Source organism: Strix aluco, chromosome 19 (genome assembly GCF_031877795.1).
Source record: "Strix aluco isolate bStrAlu1 chromosome 19, bStrAlu1.hap1, whole genome shotgun sequence".
NCBI classification, from domain to species: Eukaryota; Metazoa; Chordata; class Aves; order Strigiformes; family Strigidae; genus Strix; species Strix aluco.
The window spans coordinates 13240058-13266095 of record NC_133949.1 but is presented as its reverse complement, the minus strand read 5'-3'; the positions used below and the strand labels follow the sequence as shown (position 1 = coordinate 13266095).

The 26038-nt window shown below is 39.9% G+C and overlaps 1 protein-coding gene and 1 long non-coding RNA gene across 3 annotated transcripts in view; both read right to left on the bottom strand.

Moving 5' to 3' along the window:
* Nucleotides 1-5487, bottom strand: part of MED13 (mediator complex subunit 13) — a 59498-nt gene extending 54011 nt beyond the window's left edge. The window contains exons 1-2 of the mRNA XM_074845831.1: nt 3908-5487; nt 1736-1970 (exon numbers count right to left, since the gene is read on the bottom strand). Coding sequence (XP_074701932.1) covers nt 1736-1970; nt 3908-3973 — 301 coding nt within the window. The 5' untranslated portion in view covers nt 3974-5487. The remainder of the gene's footprint in view (nt 1-1735; nt 1971-3907) is intronic.
* A 1787-nt stretch (nt 5488-7274) lies between these two features.
* LOC141932188 (uncharacterized) overlaps nt 7275-26038 on the bottom strand; it is a 30771-nt gene continuing 12007 nt past the window's right edge. Inside the window, exons 3-5 of one of the 2 annotated variants that reach the window (XR_012625753.1) lie at nt 16235-16292; nt 13478-13622; nt 7275-7753 (exon numbers count right to left, since the gene is read on the bottom strand). This is a non-coding gene — a long non-coding RNA (uncharacterized LOC141932188). Of the gene's footprint in view, nt 7754-9197; nt 11550-13477; nt 13623-16234; nt 16293-26038 lie in introns of those variants that run through there. The other variant, XR_012625754.1, reaches the window with a different exon arrangement.

Genomic DNA, 26038 nt, shown 5'->3' with positions numbered 1-26038 from the left:
TACCCAAAACAATTGCAAACACATGGCTGGGAGACTCTAATCCTCTACTATCTTTCCCTTAGACCCTAAGAGAGGTTAAGAGTTGATAAGTACCTAGGATGATACGTGCTTATCTACCTGCGCAAAAGCATAATTCCATAAAAGCATAAATGCACGCTGATCAGCTACAAACCACCACTATTTTCAAAAGGTGCCTCTATACTAAATCACTAGTAGATATATTCAACAGAGAATGCAAAGAAAGTTGCTGAAATTATTTTGGTGGCCAGGTAGTGCAGAAATGATTCTCCAAATGGCTTAACTTTTATTTGATCTTCCATTCAAAAAATAATGTAACCCATTTGTCTCAATTTAATCCCACCAGCCAACAGCACGTAAAATTTACATAGATACTTTCGCACAAGTGTTGGTCTTTGTTCAGTGCAGGCCCAGACCAAAACCAGCATTTAGTCTAAGTTACATCTCAGTCATACAAAGGATGTTCCCTGCAGGTCAAGACTGAGGTTATTCATAGGGCAAAATAAGGAAGCCTTAAATGCACCAAAATATCGAGCAACCTAGAATGTAAGTGCCATTTAAGACGCAAAGTTTCTAGTTCCAGGACAGACAGGAATACAAGCAACATCCCAATCTTTGAAGTCAATTATTCAAAGAAATAAATATCATTTTGATGTGTCAATTGTTTTTCAGATCATATTATTTTTGTATGAAAATTCCACACATTATTAAATTCTTTCAAGTCAACTTCCTCAGCGGCACTTCAAACTCCCATTTGTTCTTCAGCTTATCCACAAACACAGACAGCATTAACAATTTCTGGTTACCAGGTCACCAAGCCATGGTCTCATTTTACACTTCAGTAATTTGAATACTGTGTATTATTTGAAAGGAAATTGGAGTGATGTGACTTTTTTTTTTCCCCTCCTAGAATTAGTATAGTCTCACCACTAGACTTACAGAGATAATTTAAAAACCTAACATCATCACCTTACTGATAAGCAACTGGAAAGCCATCTACTTTGGGAATTGAGATCAACAAGTAAACATCTCCAAAACAAGGTGCCAAATTATAAGTACAACATTACAGAGAAATACAAATATCCTCAGTCTTTCAAAAGCCTAGGCTTGAAAGCAGGTGCAGGTTCAGAGCACTGGGAAAGGGGGAGAGAGAAATCGTAAGAATACAGGGTTTAGAGATTATTACACAAAAACAGCAAGCTAGTTCCAGATGACTTCTTTTGAGGGCTTCTCACCAATAATTTGACTTCCAATCAAAACAACTCCGTACGGTTCAAGAGTTGCCGAGACCTCTACAATCCTTATTACATAATAAAATGGGGTTTACTATTTGAATTTTAAAGTTCTAATTGCCCAACAAAAGGGATCTTATCAAAACATGTTTAAGACATCACTTCTGAATCACAGGCACAGCTTTGGGCACAGCTTTCTTGTGAAGAAGCTGCCAAAATTCATAGGCTTGGTTTTTTTCAAAAGAAACAAGTGGGGAGCAAAAACTTGTTTCTTGAAAATGTAGCAGTCCAAGACCACCTAAACACAGACAGCAGCTGTTTGATCACTGCGCTGCCGTAATAATTTGGTGTAGATTGTAGCAACGAATTTATCTTATCTATTGACACCAGACCATCTAGTACAGATTTTCTGAGGGCTGGCAGAAGACAGTGCTGAGTAACAGCATCCTTTTATTGACCAAGAGAAGGTATTCATTTCCTCCTACCTGAGAGATCATGATGAATAAGGTCAGCAAAGTTGGGGTCATCACCCCACCAAAATATCCATAGCTCCCTGCGTCCAGGTCTCTGGTCTCGGCGCCAAACACTGAGTACATCCGCCTTCAGACAGCGACTGAAACTGCTCAAAATAGGGTCCTCTTCCGTGACCGGAAAGAGAATTGGGGCAGATGTTGGACCCTGCCATACATATCGCTTCCATTTAATTCCAGTTAGATCAGCCTAAGGGAAAGAAAAGAACAACTGTCAGACACTGGGGCAGGTACATCCCCAACAGAAACATCCTGCTGTAACAAGATGATGGCACAGCAAGAGGCGGGTGGAAGGAAGAGAGGAAGGATTAATCCAACAGAATTTAGCAGAAACCATACTTGCAAGTTTTGTGTACCTTGGAAGATAAACTGGAAACAACCAGGCACCCTATTTTATAATCTCCTTTAGTAACTGCAGTAAAGCAAAAGCTCATTTTCACTGCAGCTTTAAGATTACAGAGAGAGAAGTCAGATTTGATTTAAAATAAAGTGAAAGACGAGTGAATAATGTAATTATTTGCAGACTGCAACTGTCCAATCTACTAAACACTTGCCTCAGCAAAGAACGTCTTTCTTTTTGCTTACTTATGCATACACTACCTTTTCAATCCAAGATTACTCTAAGGAAATAGGTAATACAGTAAATCTAACTCGAGCGGACATTCTTCCAGTAATACACTACTTTGGAAAATTTCACAAGTTTCTCCATTGTAAAATATTCGCTATCTCACACAGGAAACCTCTCAAGTACGCTTATTTTACCCAGAGCTATCACACTTTTCATTTCTCACACCACATTCTAACAATTTAAATCCTCTTTCTATCATTAAATTATACATCTCACTTGCATCCACATTGGTTATGATCCACTAAATCCCCTTCTAGGCAAAAATTCGTTTGACTTCATACAGTAAAGAGTTCCTGCTATATGTAATGGGAAATAAGACAATTCCTGGGTTATCTACAATGCAATACCATACCAAGTTTTAGCACTAAGTTTTTTCACATGAGGACAGTCACCTTAAGGCTCATAGGGGAGGCACTGCCCCGGGTTCTCTCTGAGAAGGCACAACAAGGTATGCTGGCATTTGCTAAGAAGTCACTTTTTTTTTTTTTCCCCCCAAAATGACAACACACAGAAGATTACTGCAACATTTAAACCTAACATGGCAGCCTTCCTACCTTCTGGAGGGGAAGCAATTTAGACGAAAGGTAGTCTGCAACAGTTGATACTTTGGAAAGACTTTAAGATTTTAAAATGCACTACTAAAATGGAGCTGCAGGCCTGATGCAGGCTACAGACATGTTCAGGCTGTCCAGACCGCCCTCCATCCAAAAAATATTAGTACCACAGCTTGGCACAGGTTTTTACTTATAACAATCTCTAGAATAATAAATACCAGTCAGTCAGCTAAGATTAGCTAATTTGCATTAAAAAGCCGATGAAACAGCTCAGCAGAGCCACCAAAAATTGCATCACAGTCCAGTTACATCAAATTTACTTTGGGAGTTACCAAAATCAACAATTTGAACGATTTCATACTCGGGTTAAAACAAGACAAAATGGTGCACAAATAAGATACCACTGCTTCACAGAGAGTGCATCACCAAAAGCAGACCTCCCGAATAAAAACAAGCAGCAAAAGAGATCACTTTAAAAGCAAGGAAGAAGGGAGGTTTTGGCTCTGATTTGCCTGGGATGTCACTAGCGGGGAGAGAAGAGAGAAAGTTCCCCGAGATGTGGGGCTGAAAGAAGAAGGAGCAGCAGATCTCCTTACCTCCTGCGAGAAATAATCACGTTCAGAAGCAGAGATAGGAAGATACGGAGAAAGGAGGAAAAGTTGCAGGCAAGGAAAGCAAAGGAAAAGGCGAGTTGCAGCGAGGATACTACCCAGGAAGAAAGCGGAGGGAGGGGCAAGGCGAGACAGACAGCGATGGAGGGGGAACCAGAGGGGCATGGGAGAGTTGGCTGGCTCCAGGCAGGGCCTACTCTGAGGACTCATCCAACAGAAGCTATGCTAAAAATGGCTGCTTTGCTTCCACTACCCCTTCCTCCCCTCCCCCAAACCTCCTCTCTCTTTCACTCTATGTCTGTCGTGCGTGTGTGTGCCGGTGGCCGACACTTACCAGGCAGAAGAGGTTGGAATGGCAATCCTCCAGGCTGGCCCCGTTCGGCACGAAGCAGGAACTCATCCTCACAGCCACAACCCACACGCCATTATCCCACAGCCTCCGACAAGAAAGAAAGAGACAGACAGAGAGAGAGAGAGACAGACACCGAGAGGGAAAGGGGGGAGGGGGGACTATGCACACGCACAAATAATAATACAATTAAATAAGGGATTTACATACAGACACACACGCACGCGAAATAGTGGCAGGATAAATAACCCAGGAGGAGAGTGGTATCCGAGAGGGGGGTAAAAAAATATATTAAAAAAAAAATTTAAAAAAAAAAAATAAGAGAAACTCGGAACGTTTTCTCTTCTTCTGGATATCAAACGGGGGGGTAAAGCCACCGTGGAAGGGGAGAACAGAAAGAGGGAGGTGGTAAGTAATCCAACGACGGGAGATTAAGATCAAAATCCTCCCTGTTCCTCTTGTCTTCTCATTCGCATAAGGAGGGGAGGGAGAGGAGGTAAGGTGAAGGGGTAATTGATCCAACAAGAGAATAAAAATGGGGTAATTAATCCAGGGGGGCTAGGGGTAAAAATCAGTTGACATCCCTCCTTCCTCTCTTCTCGGATGCCAAGCAAGAGAAGTAGGAAAAAAAATAAATAATCCAGTGGGGGCAATTAATCCAGAAACCTCCCTCCTCTTCCTCCTGTTTCTTTAGTCATCAGATGAGAAAGGGGCAAATTGTGGAATGACTGGGAAGGATTGGCTGTGGGAGAGAGAAAAATCCAGGCTCGTCTCTTCGGAGTCCGAGGGCAACAGGGTGGTGGGGGGGGGGGGTCAGATTCTTCTCTCCTGCTCCAAAAATATTCCAAATAAATTAAAATTTAAAATCATAAAACCAAACTTTAGGGGCCAGAAGAAAAGCGAGTCTGAAGAATTCGTAAAGGCAGGACAAGAAAAATTTCCTGGGGTGTACCCCAAAAAAACATCTGTGGGGGCAGGGGAGGGGGGAAGGTATTCCTTGAGAAAGGCCGCAAAAGTCTCCTTAGCAGCCCAGCGGGGGATTAAATTCCCCTGTGGAAACCCCCCTCCCCAAAGCGAAATACTCTTCGCAGAGAGGGCAAAACCAAAATATCCTCCGTTGGGTAAAAATCCTTCCGTGGGGAAAGGAGGGAGGGGGAGAAGGGTGGAAGGAGGAAATTGTGGGTGACCCTCGAAGTCTCTTCGGGGAAGGATGGAGGAGTCTCCCAGAGGCCGATCCCCAGTCTTTTCGGGGGAGGAGGAAGGGGTAAATCGCAGAGTGTCTTCAGGGAGGCTCGTCCCCCCCCCCCCCCCCAGCTGTCCTCCGAGGCCGAGGGAGCCCCACAAAGTCCACACGGCTGGGCGGGTCTCTTCAGGGGAGCCCGGACCCCGCCAAGTTACCGCCGAGAGCCGGAGGAAGGGGGGGGATCCGGGGCAGGGAGGGCCCCCTCCACCGCGCCAAACCCCGCAAGACCCCCTCGAGAAGGGGGCGGGGGGGGAAGCGAGGCGGGCAGGGACCAGCCCAGCTGAGAGGCTGGTCTCTTAAAAAAATAAAGAAAAAAAAAAAAACAACGGGAGGAGGAGGAGGAGGAGGAGGACGGGGGGGGGGGGGGGGGGGGAAGAAAAATATAAAATTATAGTCTTCAAACGGAGCGGTCTCTTCTGCGAGGGGAGGGGAGCGAGCCCCGAAATCCCTCTGGCGGGGCGGGGGCCCCCGCTCTCCTCAGGTGAGGCGTCTCGTTTCCCGGAGGGCCGGTGAACCGACGGTTGCCACGGGAATGCTCCGCGTCGCCCCGCTGCGGCGTCCCCACGGGGGCAGTGGGCGGAGGGCCCCCTCCCCGAGGTCTCCTCGGGAGGGCGGGGAGGCGGCGGCTGAGCCCCGGGCTCTCCTCAGCCGGAAGAGCCGCGGGGGAAGGGGTCGGAGCCCCACAATTCCCGGCCCCGCCGCCGCCGTGCGCCGAGACAGAGGGACGCGGCCGCCGCCGCCGCCGCTGGCGGAGTCGGTGCCCCGAAGCCCCCGCCGGCGGGTCTCCTCCTCGCTTCCCCTCAGCGGTGCCTCTGTCGGCGGCTGCCCGGCCGCGGCATCCTGGTCAGCCAGCTCCCCCTCAGCGAGTCTCCCCCATGTCGCGTCGCGGCCGGAGCGGGGAGGGGGAGGGAGGATTCTTCTCCCGTTTAATTCCGAGCCCCTTTTTCTTTAATGGCGGCCACAGGGACGAGAGTTGGGGCCCCCCTGCCGCGCTCTCATTGGCCGGCGCGCCGTCACGTGGGCCCGCACAGCGATGGCCGCCGCTGCTGCTGGGGGAAGGCCGGGTGCAGCGGCGCCGCGCGGCCGCCAGGCGCGTGCTGGGCGCTCGCGAGCCGCCCGCCTTCCTCGTTGGGAGGCCGCCATCTAGCGGCCGCGCCGGGCCGTGGCGCAGCGGGCTGCGCTGCACGTTTGGGCGCAGAGGGACCGCGTGTTCGAGTCCCGCCTCGCCAGCAGGCCCGCGGCTGCTGGGCCCCGCCGCTGGGCCCCGAGCTCGTTGTCTGTCGCCCCACTAATGCCGCCGAACCCCCCCGCCCCCGCGGCGGGGGCCGTCGTGGCTCTCCTCCGCACGTGGGCCTCATCCCGGAGGCGTTTCTCATGCATCCACCACTGCTGGTCAGCCCGGGGCCAAAGTCCGGCAGAGAAAACACTGGCCCTGGCTCCTCTTCCACAAATTTCACCTCTTGGCAGAGGTTTCCCGAGAGCTGTGCTCAATACTGTGCTGGTGCTTTGCTCCGCGGAGCAAATTCCATACTAAGGATCTCAGAGCTTTTTTAAAAAGATACTCAAGTATTCGGAAAGCTTGCATTAATATTTAACGCTTTCACCAGTCCCACAGACATCAGATCTGCTGGAGCAGAACTGTTCTCCAAAATTCAATTTTTTTCATGCACACACAGATACATATTGTGCAGTTTGTGAGGATGAAGTAGGTGGTTTCTCTGTTACTATATGCACAGCTTTGCAGAAGGACTTTGAGATTATTCAGAATTAAGATGCTACAGTGAAAGCTATTTTTAAGAGATATTTAGAAAGTATATGCATCTTGTTAATCCTCTCATATTACATATTTTCTATGCAATGCTTTGCACGTAGAACGTAAAATTTTAAATTACTATATACAGAATTTTTTGACTGCAAAGTTAAAGTGAAAATACAAACCAGCGTAAAAGTGCTTGAAGCAAAAGACGAATGTCTCCGCTAACATGACATTCACATTAAAATATGATACGTTCATGCAACAGCAGCACATTGCATCACAACTATGCAACATGATGATGTTTCAAAGGCCCTGCAAATTATTTCAGGACTCATGAACAAGACAAGCGGCAACCTTCTGCAAATGTCTTGATAGAGTAGGAGGAAAGAAGGACACTCTATAAATAAATTTATATGGTAAGTTAAAAAAAAAGCGAGGCTAGATATTTTCACCAAGAGAAACTTTGAAGATTTACTCACACTAAGACTATTTTTGTATGTCAGTGTAGGCAAGCAAGATTCTTCTTTTTATCTAAATAGAACCGGAGTATTTTTAACGCAGGAGATTCATTCCCTCACTGCTCATCGAAACACGGCAGCTGGGGACGGAGCCGGGATGCGGGGGGAGGGCGTGTGGAACCAAACCCCTTTCCAAGGGGAACAGATGGTTTTCTCCGCGGTGACTGCAGACGAGGACCGCGGTGCGAGGAGGCTTCACGCGGCGGCGGCGGCGCTCAGAACCCGCTCCTCCGCGCTGCCGGGGGTGCCGAGGGGCACGCGAAGGCCCTCCAAAGTTTCAGGGCGCCGCGTCAGTCGTTAGAGCGATTACCTCACTGCGCAGAGAGACATTATGAAGTCATACCTCCCGAAGGAGAAATCCAGTGCTTTGAAGGCAATAAAAGAAAGCAGCATTCGGCATCAGTACACAAGAACTGACACAGCTTTCTCTCTAAGAGGAAAAAGCATCCTTTGGTAAAACTGGGATTTGGTAGAGGGAATGGAAATCCCAGGCGATGACTCAGTGTGGGCTTGGTGCACAGCAAATGTACTCTTGCATTTCCCCACTGATTTCAGGATGACACCAAATTCTCACTAACTGAGAATTCATTTCTTTTGCCTGAAACAGCACAGCTCAACGTCTGGATGAGAGGATTAATCTAGTGTCTAACGCCGGTTTTGGCACTGATTCACTTCACAGTTCTGAGGAACCCAGCTTCTGTGTCTCAGTTTACTTATTTGTAAAATGCATTTTGAGATCTGGTTCATTAGTACTTGCCTATTAGACTGTACCAGCACAGTCAAGCACAGAACAAAATTTTTCCAGTCAAATACAGGATAAAGAATTAATAAAATATTGACAAGAATTAATAAAATATTGACAAAAGAGGAAAGAAAACTAACACATCAACTAGAGATTTTTTTAAGAGCCATTCCCTTCCTGTTGCGTATCTGAATTACAGAACCAACAAGGCACCAGCTTTCCCAGTTACATGTACAGCACTAAATAACAGTAAGGGCACAGGGTAACACTCATACCCATGTCTGGCAAATTTCAGACCTGAGACACCGCCTGCCCTTTGCATACTGTAGGTGCTCTTTGGGAAATAAAGCCTCCTTAGAAAATGGGGAGGAGGCAGATCAAAATAAAAAGTGGAAAAATTGCTATTGAAAATATGCTTTCTATTTTTCAGATAGGTTCTTACATCGTTGTCATCTCTGCAACTTCCAGAAGTGCATTAAGCTGCATAATTAGCATCTGTCACATGTAGCCTTTTCCTTCCCTCTTCCTCTCCCTAGAGGGAAACCGCATGAAGAAATTTTAATATAAATTTTAGTATATATGCTGTGCAGTGCATTCATATTAGGAAAGACACAGTCAAGTAAGTTTGTGCTCAATCTTCGGTTAATCTTTGTGTAATATAAACTTTACCAGTTTAAAAAAAATGCTACTGATCCAGTTTAAAAATTAACTAGTCTTTTGGAAAGACAATGGTAGCGGGGGCGGGGGTGAGATGATCCCTGTTGCATCAGATTTAAACCAATGGAATTGTTATGAGCTGGGGAGTTAATGCTAGTCACTCGTCCTGGTTTTATATCCTTACGCTCTCACAGTCACATTGAAACATCTAGCCAAAAGTAGTAAGGGATAGATGATTGTCCCCTTTAGTCAAAAGTATTTATTTTGACAGGAATAATGATACTTTGAAAAGCATCAAAACAAAAAGTAGGACTTTATATTGCTTTTTCACTCCCATTAGAAGATACTCCACTGTTGAATATAAAAAGTCAATGGACTACTGCATCTCCTAGTGAATCTCTGTAGATGAATTTAAAAGAAGATGCTACCTTGTAGAAGTAAAGAAATGCAGCTTAAGAACAGCAGCAACATGAAAACCAATGACATTATTTAGCATGTGATTTCCATTCAGACTCTTCTAATTTTTCTAAGTATTTATTTTCTACTTAATCAGTTCAAAGAAAATTGAGGTTATAAAATTGAACATATTGCCAACAACCTTGAGGTATGAAGTACAGACTGAATGCTTAAATTTCAGCTATGGAGGTGGTAATTATTGTAATTGGCCCATGTGAAGCAAATATATCGAGTAGTATAGAGTTCAACCTCATGCCAGTTAGTCTCCAGTTGGCACCAACAGTTCTATCAGGAGGATACAGAGGTCTCAGCAGGACTTATTATTGGCAACTGTTCAACAGTTCTCTTCTCCAAATGGTTTCAAGGGGATTTGGGTGGGAAGAAAGATCATTTTTAACAAATTAAACTACCTAAAAATGGCTAGATGCCCAGAGCCACCTAGTCTGCATTAGTCACTACTACCAAACAATTTTAAAATGAAGATTAAAGATATCATTGCTGTAAAGAAATGTCTATCTGGCTTTAACAATATGATCAGATCACTGCAAAGTTACCCAAACGTGTACTCAACACCTTAATACAAGTATGTATACAAATATGTCCAGAATAAAAGGTATAGCAGAATATTTACACACTGTGTGTTTCTCGGAAAAGAACTAGCTCAAGTTACGGGAATCCAAGTATTCCTATAAAGACACACCATATAGTTTCAAGAAATTAGAAGACCACTTACTTTTTAATTAAAAATGACAATAGCAAAGCCCCCATAGGAGACAAGATTAGGGGGACTGTTTATTTCCCATTAGTATTTATCTTACAGCATTTGTAAGGTGTCCATGATTGTGGTGTAAAACATAATTTTGATTTGCACCGAGAGTTTTCACAGGAGACTCTGCTCTGTGCCATATTGATGTGCGGCTGCTTTGTTTAGATTTTACAAGAATGCTTTTTTCCAATGGTGAGTATGTCATTTTTAGCAGAGGTCTCTAAGAGAAGATTTGAGTTTAATGCACAGCAATAAAAAGAGGAATATGAGAATTCTTGCTCTCTTTAGTGTCAGCTTTGGTTAAGACGTATGAATGCACATGAATAGTCTTGTCAGAATCTCTGGGGCTACTGACATTCAAGATCTAACGTATTATTACTTCTGACCAGAACATTAGCTGCTATGCAGTAAGGAGAAGGGAAAGAGAAAAAGATAGGACCACTCCCTAATCAGACAGAAATTGTTATGTATTTCTCTAGTTGGAAATCCCTGAACAGAACTTCTCTGCTGTGAAAATACAATGCATATTTTCTCCGATCTGAGATGAATGACTGTACATGCTCTTTAAATCTACAGCAGGAAAAACAAAACAAATCATCGTTTAATGCCTGATCTTGCACCTTTTACTCATGGAAAGGATTCTAGTTAACTCGTATAAATAAAGACCATACAACCAAGTGTTACATCCTTGTAAAGGACGCGTGCTTATCAGAAGAAAGGTTCTACCATTTCTAGCTGCTGACTCTACTTTTTACCACTGAAAGTTTCCTTGAATTACTAGTTCAAGATAAAAATAAGCTAATTAAAGAATTCCATTACAATAAGATAATTTTAATTAAAATGTCAGTATATATCATATCTGTATACCACTACAATGGAAAGGTTCATTCACCAGAAGCAAAAATCTTACAATATGCTTCTGGCTGAGTTAAGAGAAAATATATTTCAGATTTTTTTTGTTGTTGTTGTTAACAATTTGTTGCCAAATAAATTGAAATTTTTCAAAGGCATTGAAATTGGTTTAATCAGTATGTTTGTCTTCTGAAATTTGAGACGACTGAGTACCTTTCATTTATAGTGCAACAAAAGAGAATATCCTGCCCTTTGCAACTGAAACTACCTTTAGTCCACATTCATGAGTTACAGCATGTCAGACAAAGAAACGGATTTGTTTGGTGCAATAAATGATAGCAGACCTTTACATATTTGAAGTGCAACAGATGGTCTTCCAAGAAGAGCATAATGACTGGCAGACAGTACACTTCATTAGAGTGGCTTGGAATGTCTTCAGCAATTACACACAGAGTGTTCTGGGGGGGAAGCCCTGTCATCTCTACGATTCTTTTCATGCAAATAGCTGTGATTTCCCTGTTTAGATGCTAAAAAATTGTATATTCTAAAACCCAACAAGCTAGCCAGTGAACTGGAAAAGGAAGCACCTTTGGCCCTCCCAAGACTAGTCAAGATGAGGCTCCAAACATTTTGTCACCTGGGAAAAGAGATGTAAGTAGGAAAAAAATAAATCAACATTTAAAGGAAACAACGTTGGGCACATAACTGTAAAACTATTAATCCACAGCCAAGTATTCCATGGAAATGTAATTTACAAAAAAAGGAAGGTTTAAAACAAGGTCCTTTAGACATTTAGGAGCTGGGAAGTCTACAGATACAACATGTGAAATATCTAGGGGAGAAAAAAAAAAAAAAGACTAAATTACTGAATTACAACCTCCTCCTTTTGGGAAACTGGTGACTTTTGAAGAGTCCTCTTCAACATGAAACACTGTGGCTACAGTTCTTCAGGGCAGGGTAAAGTGAGCTTTTTTGAGGCTGTGACAGTCTTTCAATTTTCATAGACAAGCTACTCCACAAGCCAGCAATTAAGTAAGAGTTATAATAAACAAAAAGAATAATAAAATGCTGATCTTTAATACCGTATATGTGGTTTAGAGAAATTTAACTTCTATCCCTTCCTCCCTTCCCCCTAATCCTAGAATTAGTCTTTTCTGTTATAAAATCTTCCCCACCAAATTCACCCTGAGTAAAATTTTATGTGGCAACATAGACACAACCAAAACGTGTCCTTTAACAATGTAACTTAAATGTTGATGGAATCATAACTGCATTACTCCCTCTCCAATTAGCAGCAGCATTCTTTATGTTTGCTTATGAAGCGTAAACTGTTCGCTTGTCACTACAAAGACCTTCTGTAGAGGACTTAAAAAAACAGCCACAGCAATTAAAATGACAACAACAGAGGTGGATTGGTCACATTATGACAGAAAATAAAATATCCAGCTGTTTCTTTCCAGCAAAAGGATACACCAACTATCTGAAATACTACGACCAAATTTTGTCAGTCTGCATAATGCTGATGGATGTTCTGGCAAAAGTGCAGATTTCCAAGAAAGGAATAGACTAATATAGAACTAAATCTCCCCTCACAGCCTGATTTTTTTTCCACCCGAGGAGGATTATCACTCATCCTTTTTACCCATACAAATTTCCCTTTTTGCTAAAACTATAGATTCTCTATTCTGTGAGAAATTCTCTAAAAATAAGAAAAATTTGGGGTTTTGTCATCCAAAATAAGCAAGGCAAGAAGTAAACTGATAGGGTTAGGACAAGTAAATTAGATTTTAAACTTATTTACTTCAGTTGTGTTAAAAGATTCTAAAAATTAATTAAGACGATAAGTCTCATTACACCCAGGCTATTACTTCTAAGACGCTAACCTCTGTTACAATCACATCTGTCTCTGCTGCTGGTTCCTGCCTGTTCTGCTTCATGCAGTAATGACATGGGGAGTTATATGTAATACATGTAGGGATTTTTAAAAATTATTTTAAACATGCATTTAAATAATAAAAAAAGTCTGAAAAATAAATATTTCAGGTTAGCTTTTCCTAGTTAAGGTTAAAGGGAGTGAACATCTGAAGTGATAAGGTAGGTTTGATTTCTAATACACCAAGAAAGACGGTGAGACAATAACTGACACACACAGAACCAGCCATTCGGGGGGGAAAAACCGAACACTGTCTGTAGAATCCACCTACAGATATGTCCTTGGAGAAAAACTGATGAGAAAATTATCAGGAATATTTTCATTGCTGTTTCTTTTCTAGAAGTTTTTGCCGCTCTTAACAGCACAGACATGGCAAGTGATACGTATCAGAATTCATCCATGCGTTATATTATGCACATCAAATTAAGTTGATTATCCATGACTTTTTACGCAAACACAGGAATGCAGAAAACGTCAGCTGTTATATATAGAATATATGGGCATTTCACTCCTTACTTTACATTTAGAAAGAGCAGCAGATAATGAGCTCAACCATTACATTGTGAATAAATTTCATTTGCAAGTTCAGAAGTATCTCTGGCTTTTTATCTGTTTTGTGAACCAGAACTTACAGGTAGCTCAAAACGTTTGTCTTCTGAGTTGTGGTTGTCTCCAGAGTAATTGCTGTAAGTGGGCAAAAGCTTTAACGTCATCTTCTTTATACCTTCAGTCGTAATGTTTTCCATAAGCAGAGAACTTACAGACTCAAAACAATTACTGCAAAATACAGAGGACAAGAAAGAAATAAAAAATTAAGAAAACCAAGAAACTGTCTTTTCCCTTCCCTAAATTCCCAGAATTCATCTTCAGATTTCATGCCTGTAAATCAGCGAAAGTATTTTCAGACTATATTACCCTTCTGTACGTTTCATCTAATTGCTTGACAACAAGCATCTCTTTCTCTGCGAATATCCTGTACTGAATTTATTCACATCAGAAAAAAAAAAATTTGAAAGGTCTGATTTTAAAGTTTGCAAATTAGACACCAGTGACAAACAGTTTAGTGTGACAGCATAGGCAAGACACAACCTTGAACCATTCTGCCGTTTTGTGGCCACACAACTCATTAATAGCCATAAGAAACATTAGACTGCCAGCAGTTTGGGAATCAGCAGGTTTTGACAAAACAGTAACAAAACCTGAGCAAATAAAAAAGAATAAGTATGTTTGAGCAATATCTCACAAATACAATTATTCTTTGCAGATGTTTGCTATTTAATACAATGGAAAGGATGTTCCATCTGGCCACGTAGTATCAGACACCATTTTTACTAAGACAACGAGCACAAGACTGTTCAATCTCAAAAGGTAAATTCCTTGACATTAGGCCAATAAAGTCATTTGAGATTTTTAAATATGTGTGTCATACAATAATTACATTTTATTTTGTAGTTTACAAAAATCTATTCACAAAAATACAGAAGCTTGTCATGCATTCTTTATTTTCAAAGAAAACACTCATCCGTGTAAACAGTCCGATTTAAATCACCGTGCTCACTTGCATATGAAAATTACTGGATAAAGCAAATAGTATCTTAGTGGAATGTATTAGAAACAGAAATCAGAGTATCTTTTGTGACTTGTTTTGCAACCTCGCGGAAGTCATATAAACAACAGAGTGTGAAAGTAAAGCTTTACAATAACAAGCCAGACAGTAATAACTGTACCTATGTCATTGTCTTTGTTGGCTAATTCACTCATATTTGTCTCAGAAAGGACTGACTAGCCACCACTAGGTCAGAAGGGAAAGTACTGTAACAATGGCTTAACAAGATGTCCATTTTACCTCTGAAGTCCTAAGCTTTCACACGTTCAGGAAGCTAAAGCTTTGAGTCACTCTTTTTACTTAGATACTCAAAAACCAACCAGGTTTAGAAGGCATTGGGTACCAGAAATGCTATCTGCTTTCAGACACAATGGGCCTTTCTGGTCACAGAAGTCTTGCAGGATTCTACAGTGAAACAGAAAAGAGTCCAAATGTGGAAGACGTGAACACTTGGCCCCACAATGACTGCAAAATGCAAGTAAAGCATTAAGTTGCAACTGCAGTGTAGGAGTGGAGATGGAGTTCTAGCTGGAAGTTGAATCAAATCCCTTTGTATGAAGTGAATGACCACTACTTACTATCATATTTCAAAAAATTAGAATTCTATGATCTGAACAGCATAAAGTTGGGTTCTATTTGTCCATATGTCAGAAGTTCTAGCACGCTTAGTCAAAAAAGATCTTTTTATTTATTTCAGAAACTTTCTGGAAGACTGGTTGATGTTTAAGTACTGGATATGGTCTGAATATTAGCATGTTTCACAAAAGTGTAACTGCAGTGTAATTCCAATAAGGCTGCAGACCATGTAGAGCAGAAAACTAGGGAGAAGGCAAAAAACTTCTTGTGCTGGAAGGCCCTAAAAGATTCAGTGAAGAAACTGGTGGAATGTGCCCTTCCTCTACATGCAGACACCTGCATAGCCACAGTAATCGCAGTGAAACAACCAAAAGGCTGTACAAATGACAAAACAACATGGCAGCCATAGAGCAGGACATATGGATCCTGAAAAGACAGACTTCTGGATTACAGCATCTGGAAGTACAGCAGAGAACAAAACCCCTCACTTCTGTGAGGTGGAGTAGGATCCTATGTCAACAAGAATCACCCGCTCATATTATTGCTCAACAGGTGTACTTGAACTAGAGAGATAAACTACTTTAAACATAGAAGGTATGTGCAAACTGTTTTGCCTCTTGTGCCTCTTTCATTGTAGGGGAAATGCACACTAGCCAGGATTCAGAATACCTTATTCTGTAGTAAGTGAAAAAAAATGAGCAAAAGGAATCTTGTCAATATGCAATCATATAGTGTAGTGTGAGAAGATGGGAGAACAACCTTGATAAAGCACAAGCACAGATAAAGCCGATACATACGTAAATTAGAACACAGTAAGTACACCTACCACTGAAAAAAATTTTAAGCAAATCCCTCTCCTGAGGAAGACTTTAAGACTGTTTTCCTTTTTTCAAATCTATGTCACCAGTGAAGTTCCATAAATGAATATTCTCTTGCAAATAAAGTGGTCTTCACTTTTTGGCAACTGCAGTAAGAACTGCCTTACAAAAAAGATCTCGTAAGTAGGTTTTATTCCTGTGAGTAATCTCCTCAAAGAGTGAGGAGAAAACATGAGCTAAAATTACTTGCACAATCATGTTTCATAACTGTTCCTAGACTAGTGGTATTGGTCCTTCCCTTTCCCAAGCACAAAAATGCACAAACTTTTCGCCCTCTTTTAGTAAAAGGAAAAAAAAAACCAAAATTCTGCTTATCCTTGGATACTTACAGAGTTTGGAGGAGCTCAAAACAATGGAGCACTGTGTGCCCCACTCATCACATAGACTCTGAAAAAAGAAGTATGGAAAAGAATGCACAAAGTATGTAATTACTGTTTCACAAGATAATTTCATTATTAATACATCCCCAAAGATAGCATGCACAGTACTGCAGTTTAATTAGATGATAACTGGAGGGGGTTTGAATTTATGAGGTAATAAATATATTTTGGACTAATAAACTCCAAGGCTGAAGTGTTTATTAATCTAGTTTATGTAGTTGATAGGAGACAACCTCAGGTTGTGCTGAGATGCCTATTATTTATATATTTGAAAATTAATATATTCCTTCTTTTGGGAGCTAGATCAGAAAGCCAAGATTGCTGTGGGTGGTACTGAAGAATACTAGAAACTGTCCAGCAACTATGTGTTCTCAAAGGCAAAGATTACTTAAGTCTCAGAAGATGTTGTGTTTTTAAAGTTTCACCTTTTAATCAATTTGTCACCTCCTAAACTGTTAAGTACTGCAAATATAGCCTCTATACTATGCCTTCTGACAGCTGTCAGTGTCTTATTCTGATCCTCTGTAGGATAATCAGAGCCTTCACAAGACTAACAGACCCCTCCCCTGCTCCCCTCAAATACTCAATTCTGTCTCAATTTTTCTGCTTTTGGATTCACCTGCAAGACTACACCATGTGGTGAGCAAGTACAACAATTTTAGTGTCTCATTAAATTTCTTCTTTCCTTAACATCATTCTATAAACTTTTTGCCTAGTACAGCACATCAAGGATTTGGAAACTAACTGTTCACCACTGTGAGGATTTATATCCCAAACAGCTGTGCCAAGAAGTCAGAGGAATCAAATGGCATAATCTATTAACTTGTCCTCGGGTAGTTACAACTAGAGCTTTTAAATTGCCATAGAGTTCAGCCCATTGAAACTACATTTCTGTGTTATTTTGAAAGCATCAATGTCCCACACAGGCAAGACAGGAGATCAAATTTAGTCCAGGAAAATGTGTGCACGATTGAAGTCAAAGACCAGGATGCTTAAGCCAAAGCTAAATTTTGGCCTGAGAGAACTACGGAGAAAGAAAAAGGAAGAGAGACTAGGAGATATAGCGTGTGGCACTCTCTCCTTGAAGATGGAACAAGACTAACAAATTCAAAGGGAACCATAACCTCACATGACTGAGCGACAGATGCTGTAGCATTACTGGACAAAACCAGGGAAATCCTGGATGTGCCGAAAGCGCCACGGCACACTGGGGCAGAAGCAAGGAGAGGAGGAAAGGGGCAAGATACATCACATCTCAGATTTATTGGTAAGAAAAAGTCCTGCTTCCTGAGCCAGTCCATGTTGTGTGATAACAGTAGGAAAGTTGTGTTACTGAGGGCTGTAAAGATGTAAAGATACTTAAGAAAATGTTTATTATTTAGCTTACGTGATCCAAATATAATTGGTCATGGGTTCAGACAGTTTCCAGTCTGGCTCTGTAGGTTTAGAGCAAAGGCCTCAACACTAAATCCTGAGAAGACTATACAGATAATTAATGGAAGATGACGATGATGGCCATTTCCAAAGCTCCTGCTTTTTAATTCCCAGGCTTATATACTCTCTCCAAATGAAACAAGCAACAGAGCTAACTTTCCAATATTAAATCTCTAGGCAGTATGTTATTCATACAGCTTATGTAGATGTCTTTACCCTCTGGAAAAACAAAGTTTAAGAAAAATGGTTCTATCTTTGGGGAACAGTTTAAGTCTCAGGATAACTACATTAGGAAATCTAACTCTATTACTTTGTATCTTACATTTTATTACTAGATTGGTAATAGGAAATTACCAAATAAAATTGGTATTTTACTTGGTAATTTTTTTCCGTGGGCCTCGTCTAATATGAAAGATGGTGATCATCAAATTTATTCAAGTTTTCCTGTCAACAACATCATTAACCAAATCCCTCAATTTCAAAGTAAATAAAAGCATCTGGGCTTCTCGCACAGCAAGACTGACTTGCATATTTAAGCCTCATATATAGATGAATTTGCACTGGACCAAATTTGCATATTAATGAAGGACTAATTGCTCTTTGCAGTCAATTTTATGCAGATGAATTTACTCCTCTCAGTACAATTTTCATAATGTTCAGAAAGAACCAAAAAATGTAAAACTTTTTAAAAGTACACAAATGTTAGACAATCAAGGAAGAAATATCATAATGACATCAAACAGCTTTACATTAAATTGTATATAATTCATCTTTTATATCGTTGCTTTATTTTAACAGCCTCCCACAAAGAACAGAACAATTCATAGAATAACTTCAGCCTATTCCCCCTCCTCAGTCTCAAATTTTAACAGCTTGTAACAACCCATTATAATATCTTGTTTCCAGCTGGAAGGATACAGCCTGAATTTTCAGAAGTTAAATTTGTTAAACAGGAACTTATTTTCTCTCCGTCATCCTCATGCCACAGGTCAGTTAAGAGATACCCCGCCCCCCATGATTTTAAGGTAGTTTCTACCCAGTTTTGCACTATTAAGAAAAAGCTCAAGGCCCAAATCTCCCGTCAGTCTCTCCTTCTGAGCTAAAGTACGAAATACTGAGAAAAAGACAGGATAGTACGTGGGAAAGACAGACATCAACAAATGCTGAGGAAAAAATGGTAACATCAGGGAGGAAAGGGGAAAATAGAAATACTGGAGTAGAAGAGGAAAGGAAGTCGAAATGGAAGGAAATAAAAACGATGATTCGATATATGTATTCAGATCTAGCTAAAAAGAGGAAAACTGAAGGATTTGGGAGAAAGTTCAAGGCCAAGTAAACAAATAAAAGAGAAAAATGCAGCCACAAATGTACCCATAAAAAAGAAAAAGAATGGGAAAGACAAGGAAACAAGAAATAAAGCGAGAGTCAAAGAATAGAAGATACATAAAGAAATAGATAAAAAAGAAGTTATGAAAAACACAGTTTTTCCTAATTCTGTTGGAACATAAGGGCAGAGTTAGTGGAAATGCATTAGGAATCTGCATTTGCATGTATAGCCTTCCTCTTGCCAAAGAGAAAAGCCTTATTTTACCCATGAAGACTGATAACCATAATATTTATATGTATCATAAAATCACTTACAGAAGATGATTTTAATCAGAAAAGGAATAGCATAAAAGTTATATCTTTAAATGGCTTCAAGGCCTTTTGTAGAAGGAACATGGGAACACGTTTCACAATCACATCTGCCATATCTTTGATTGCATTTTTTGCCCTTCTCTACAGCTTTTGCTGTTTTAACATAGCCTTTTTAAGACACACAGTACTCAAGATGCAGATACATGATGGTTTTATAGTGGTATCAAAAAGTTTCTCACGCTTTTTCTCTATTTCTTTTCTAATAATTCCTACCATTCTACTTGCTCTCTGGACCACAGAGCACTGAGCTTACAGATCTCTTATTATAATTCCACAATTTCATTCCTGACAAGCAAGAGTTTGTAACAATCACAATATTTCATGATCACAATAAAACAGTCTTCAGTATGAACATCTTTTGACTGAGCTATAGAGTCCTTCCCAAAGAAGAATCTGAAGAGCTCCCGAGCCCCAGATGCAAGGTGGAGGGAGCACAGTAAAACTGCCAGAAGGTTGCTTTGCAGTCTCTCCTTTTGGTCTTTCCAACCTTGATGACAGAAGCCACAACATATGGAGCATTTGTTAGGGATACACTCCTCCCATGAGCAATAAAGGCAATGGTTGTGCCGAGGCAAGATCTAGCCATTGCAGAAAAAAAAATTTAAAAAAAAAAAAAAAAAAAAAGGCTTTAGGGCAGAAGAGTTGGCAGAAAATATCAAACTGAAGGGAAGGACAGGGAAAATGACCAAGAAGCTTTCACTAGGATTCAAAAAAAGAACAGACCACAGAACAAAGACAGTTATAAAATAATAACAGTAATTATTGGAAAAGAATGAAAAATACTCTACCAGGAAAATATTGCAATGCTACTGCTGAAGAATTTTCACTGAGGAAACAAGACTTAGTTCAGCTGATCAGCCTCGAGGACTTGCTTTTAAAAGTTATTTGAAAACAAACTACAGTTCTTTGTGTACTTTGAAAATACAGCTTTTATTCTGGATTATGAATTCAAAATGTCTTCCTATTTTGCTCATAGAGAGGAATGAAGGGAAATGCATCCTCCTTTATAACTTATGTATACAGCATTTAAAAACCTGCTATGGGCACTCTTTTTCCAAAAGATGCCTGGTTCAAGTGATTAATGCTGTGTGAATGTAAACAAAGATAATTATTCAAACAAGAACAAGATGTTCCACCCAAAATTATTAGCTTTTTCAGTGGACGAGATGCCTACTTCTAATTATCAAGAAAGGTTAACCTGACCAGATTTAATTAGCTACTTAATACAATAATAAAGATGCATACATAATTGGTGAGGAAAAGACTGCAGAAGCAACACAGAATCCAAGCAAAATACCTCCATCAAGCACAAAGCCTGGGCTGTTATTACATGATTACACTGATGTAAGAATTCCCAAGTTTTTGTATCCACCAATTGTCTGTGTGGAACTTCACCTGATTAATAAACATATATTAAACAAACAAAAAAAGAAAGAAACAACATCCCTAAAATTCAATGATAAAACAAATGCAATGTTTTTTCTTAACGCTGGGCTTCAAATTCATAGATGAAGTCAGCTAGTTTGTACAGATTATTTGAGGACTACAGCCTTAAAGCAAAATAAGTTACTATTTCCTCATAATCAAAAGAACTAGAAAATATTCATCACTTTTTTGGAATCACGGCTGCTCAACTAACCCCTGCAAAGCAAAGTTCTGACTCTTCCTGCTTAAGTGTATTTCAATAGATACTTCTCTGCAGAACAGATGTTTTCAAGTTTTGTGGGTACCATAAACATTAAGAACTGGGCAATACAGTTTAGAAGGCAGTTCTCATTAATCTGCTAGCATTTGATTTCTGAATGAGAAGGACTACGTCTTATGGAAGATTTTATTTTATATATATCTACATAAAAGGAGATATCAGACAGACATTTTCAACACAGAGTTGATAATTTCAGCGAAAAAAAAATACTAGTCTTACTCTGGAATATTTCCCTAATAATTAAATGAAAGCTTTCTATTACAATAATAAAACAACTTGTAAGTATTTAAATGTTATGTATTGGGAATAGTGCAAAATATATTACATTTCAAAGAATGTTAGGAAATTTTATTAGCCTTGTATCTCTGGATAACATGCATGGCACTTGCTGGTTGAGGGAGGTTGTATCTCAAAGCATTACCAAATAATGAGTTTTGAAGTGGAGGACTGGGCATCAGACCTTCCATTTTCTTTCAGTAAAGTTTAAACTTCCCTTAAAATAAACAATTCAGTGCAAACCAACGTATCTGATATTGATTTATTCTATTCATAAAAAGTAACAACGTAATGGTAAATTCAATCTATTCAATGAGAAGTTTATGAGCTTAAATATATCAAAAGGGCAATGAAAGCTAATATACAGTGATTAAATAACAATCTGTGAGAAAAAGACACACAACTTTCAATTCCATTATACTGAAATCATATACTGACGAAAAGCAGGCATTTGAGTTCTTTCAAAGGAAGCTGCAGCCATTTGCCCTTTTTAACAGCTTGGAAGTTCACAAGGAAAGATTAATTTATAATTTAACTGAAGTGTATCTCAAATAAAGTTTTTGATTAAAATCTACATTTCTGAGCCTCCTGGCAGTGCCAATATTGCTGAAACAGGACATCAGCTGCAACGCCAGCAATTCTGGAATGCAATGCCATAAACTGTAAATCAGTTTTGTCCTACTTTAATATTGGTTTAACAATAAAAGAAGAACTTTGATGTTTAATATTTAAATAGCATAATTATTCCTTTAGAACTAAGTCCAGAAGGACCCTTCATGGATACACAATGTGAAACAACAATGAAGAGAATGTGGGTTTGCTACACTAGGAGGCTTTCATTTGTAGGACCCAGTTGAAAGGTACAGCACAATTTCTGTGTGCTGCAGGAGATTCCACAGAAACTCTTTAGAAAGAGAAATGCTCTCCCACAATGAAGATGATGCCAGTGGATCCATGCACAAAATTGAACAACAAAGCTTAAATACTGTCAAAGCAGAGAACTGTGAATAATATCCACTTCAGTTGCTCAAAAATCATCACCAGCTGGCTATCCTGGTGCCTTGGTTTTGAAACCCAGACACAAGGCTTGCTTTCTTCATCATTTCTGAAGTCAAGATTTGAGCAAACAAAGACTTCCCTTTCCCCTTTCCCCTCTCTCCTACCTTTTGCCACTTCAGGATGGGTGAACACAGAAAAATTTAAGATTTTTGGGGAGGAATGCCTATAATTATAAGCTAAGTATTGTCTCTGAACATTTAGTGAATTAGTAATGTTCAGATACAATAATTTTTCTGTTTTGGAGGAAGGTTAGAGACAACTTAAGTTCTGCACCTGCGCTACAACCAGGGAACGCAGGGTGAGTTTTAACTGCAACTGTCAATTTTTGCCAACCATAGAGGACACTAGAAATACAAAAACATTTCCCACTACTTAAATAGATCCAAGGTACTACTGTAAATAGAAAGACAATTACCTGCTGTAACAGAGAAAACTCTTGTATGTTCAAGGAAATATGAGAGGAAGATGTCATTCATTTTGACTTAGAATGCTGTTTGTCAGATGAAGCAATTAGAGTTATGCACACCGAGGAAGGATGAGTGATAGAGGGATATAGGCTGAACTATGACTTTGTGATGCAAGGAACATTCAAAGCAGCAGGAGCTTCTGCAATGCAGAAGACAGGCATTATAACATGGCTTCTAGTGGTGGGATCACATCAACTGCCAACGCCTACAAATAGTCTTAACCCAGGGCTGTACTGCACTGTGCAGTGTTTGGCCACCATGTTTCATGTACGTTATAATACAAGCTGTGCACTGGAACTAAATCATGGTTATCTAATTAAGAAGTCAATTATTTACAGAATCCTACCTTAATTTGTTCCAGAAATGGGGGGGGGGGGGGGGGGGGAAGGTGTAATGAATAGAAAAGGAAAACTAAAGAAGAGAAAGTTTCATGATTAAGGCAGATGAATACCGTCTGGGGAACTGAATACTACCGCTACTTCTAGCACGGAGTTCCAGTGCAATGAAAGGTAAGTTATATAAAGCCATGCTCTTCAGCATTCGGTTACTAATTGGGCTCTCAACATGAAAGCATCATTAAATGTAAAGTCTCATTTCAGCACTATTCCCTGGAATGGTACGCTGCACAGTTCAATTACAGGAAGGAACTGTGACAGCTGGAACAAGCTCAGGAAACAGATTCATCTGAGATTTTAGTTGCTGAAGTCTATCAATATGTTTACATAGTTGTGGGTGCAGACTCTAAAACAGATTCTCTCCCATAGTTTTCTTTCTGAAATGCCATATTTGTAGCTACATTTAAATTTTAGTACAGGCTAAGGTCTTCCACAGAGCAGTGGTGGGATGTGATGTCTCAAATCTGAGGTCTCCTCCCAGCTGTGCCTGTTTGCATTAACCATAAACTGGAGTCATGGCCCGATCTCTCCACCCTGCTACTTCACACGTGCTTGACTTCAGCCTCTGCAGGCACTGAAGTGGTTACCTGTAGCTGTAAGGCTCCTACATCACTAGTGTAGGACAGAGACCATGGTGATTCATCTGCATAGCCAGGGCCTACAAAGGCTCCACTAAACACATACACAGTCAAAAAGAGAAAAAGTGGCACTCTTAAGAAGGCAGAGTTTGCAGTCCCACCAATAGCATTAAGAAATGCTGCTAAAAATGTAAAAAAGTTATATAGTGATAATGATCATAGTAATTGCTGTTAAGATCAAAATTCATACTGATTAACATCTGAATACTGGAAAATAGCGCTCACCTTTAATAACAATTGCAATGCTGACTTATTACACTGAATTAATTCTGAGAATAAGGAATCTTTATATCTGAATGCAAATAAAGACATCTACTTCATCAATGTAGTAAGAAACTGGTCGCTTAATGAAAACAAGATGGGTTGTCATTCCCTATTTATCATTGCATTCTTACTCCACAGTTTTCAAGGGCCATGTAATAGCCCTGGAAGTTTGTTTGCTCAAGCATTGTTTACTATTTGCATTATTTCAAGATGAAAGATAACTAAATTTCTCTATATCTTGTATACTTGCATAAACACTCAGATATTTTATACACAATTATGCTTAGTGTTTAGTGACTTAAGTCCAGAAAGTGTATGTACACTTATGTCTGGACAGATAGGGATCTACAGATTACGTGTGTCCAGAGAGGGAATGCGCATACGCAGGCATTTGTATGTAACAAAAGTAGAGCGCTATTTACTACCTAACGCAGATGGATAAGTCCACTTTGGAGATCTCTGCAGACTTGTGAAATCAGGATGACATGTTTGGAATTCTTCCTCTCTTCTCCACTGCTGAAGTAACTCAGGCAAATGCATGTTGGCAGCTCCTTTAGAGATTCAAACTAACCCCCCATTTTTCATAATAACCTTCAGCTGCATTAAACACAAAGACACAAAAACCAGGTAGCGCAAATACTAAAGTCTAAATTTGTATTACTTACATACAAAATACACAAAGTCTGAATAATTTTGCAATTAAATCAGTAAACTAAAATAATTTTTCAACTAAGTTGGATTATCCATCAGACACGTTAGTCTTAGGAGCGAAGTCTGCACCCAGAGCAAAGTAACCAAGTGGTGTGCTTCCTGAGACAACTGAGGAATGGCAAATAGATCAAGACATCCCTAGACCTGTTGGTTCCTATCAAATCAACAAAAATCCGGTCTCCTGGGTTATTATAAGCCCCTGCTCAGAACAGCTCTGTCAAATGGAAAATGCAAGTTTTCTGTATTAAAGAACCCTCTTATGCCATAGCTCCTAATGAGCATTTGCCTCCACACTGAAGTGCACGACTTTCACACTCCTTGTGTATTAATTTATTTGTTGCTGAGCATAAGAAAAGCTTAAATCATAACTCTCTGAAACAGCAAATGAAACTAATCTATTTCCAATCTAAATTTTAATTATTTTACTTCAGCATTTCACTTTATTGCTACAAATTACTGGGAGGCATGTGCAATAAAGAAGCTCTATAGAACAACTGAATGCATGAGAATGAATATAAAAATATTTACTTTGAAACTTTCATTTATTCTTCTCTAAATTGTTAAATGTTATTTGGTTCGTTGAAATAACGTACAGACACAGTAACAGAAATATTAGGTGACAGAAGAGAATGGACCAGATCCTCGTGATTCAAGTCCATTTTACCAGGCACATAAAACTAAACTTGCCTCAGCTTGATGCAACTGCTATATCTCCAAAATGAATGTTAGACATGAAATAGCAAAAAGGCTGGTGAGCCAAATTTGTCTCATGGTTTTTTTGCTATTATTCCCCTTCTACATTTTCGAAATACCCCTTAATGCTCTTTCCTTTCATAAGGAAATCTAAGCCTCTCAAAATAATATTTACAATCTCAGCTGCAATCTCCTTCATGGTAATTCACTCTGGATGTTTGTTACTTTCTGTGAGGAATAGTTCTGCTTGAGTTCTCCACTTAGAACGAAACAACTCTGTTTTCCTGATATACTTCATATTCAAATTATTCCAAAATGTAGCACAGAGAAATGAATTAGATAAGGGCACAGGGAAATGTGTAATTCATACATGACTGCCATGATGAGCTCTCCAGTAACTGATACAGCTTTGA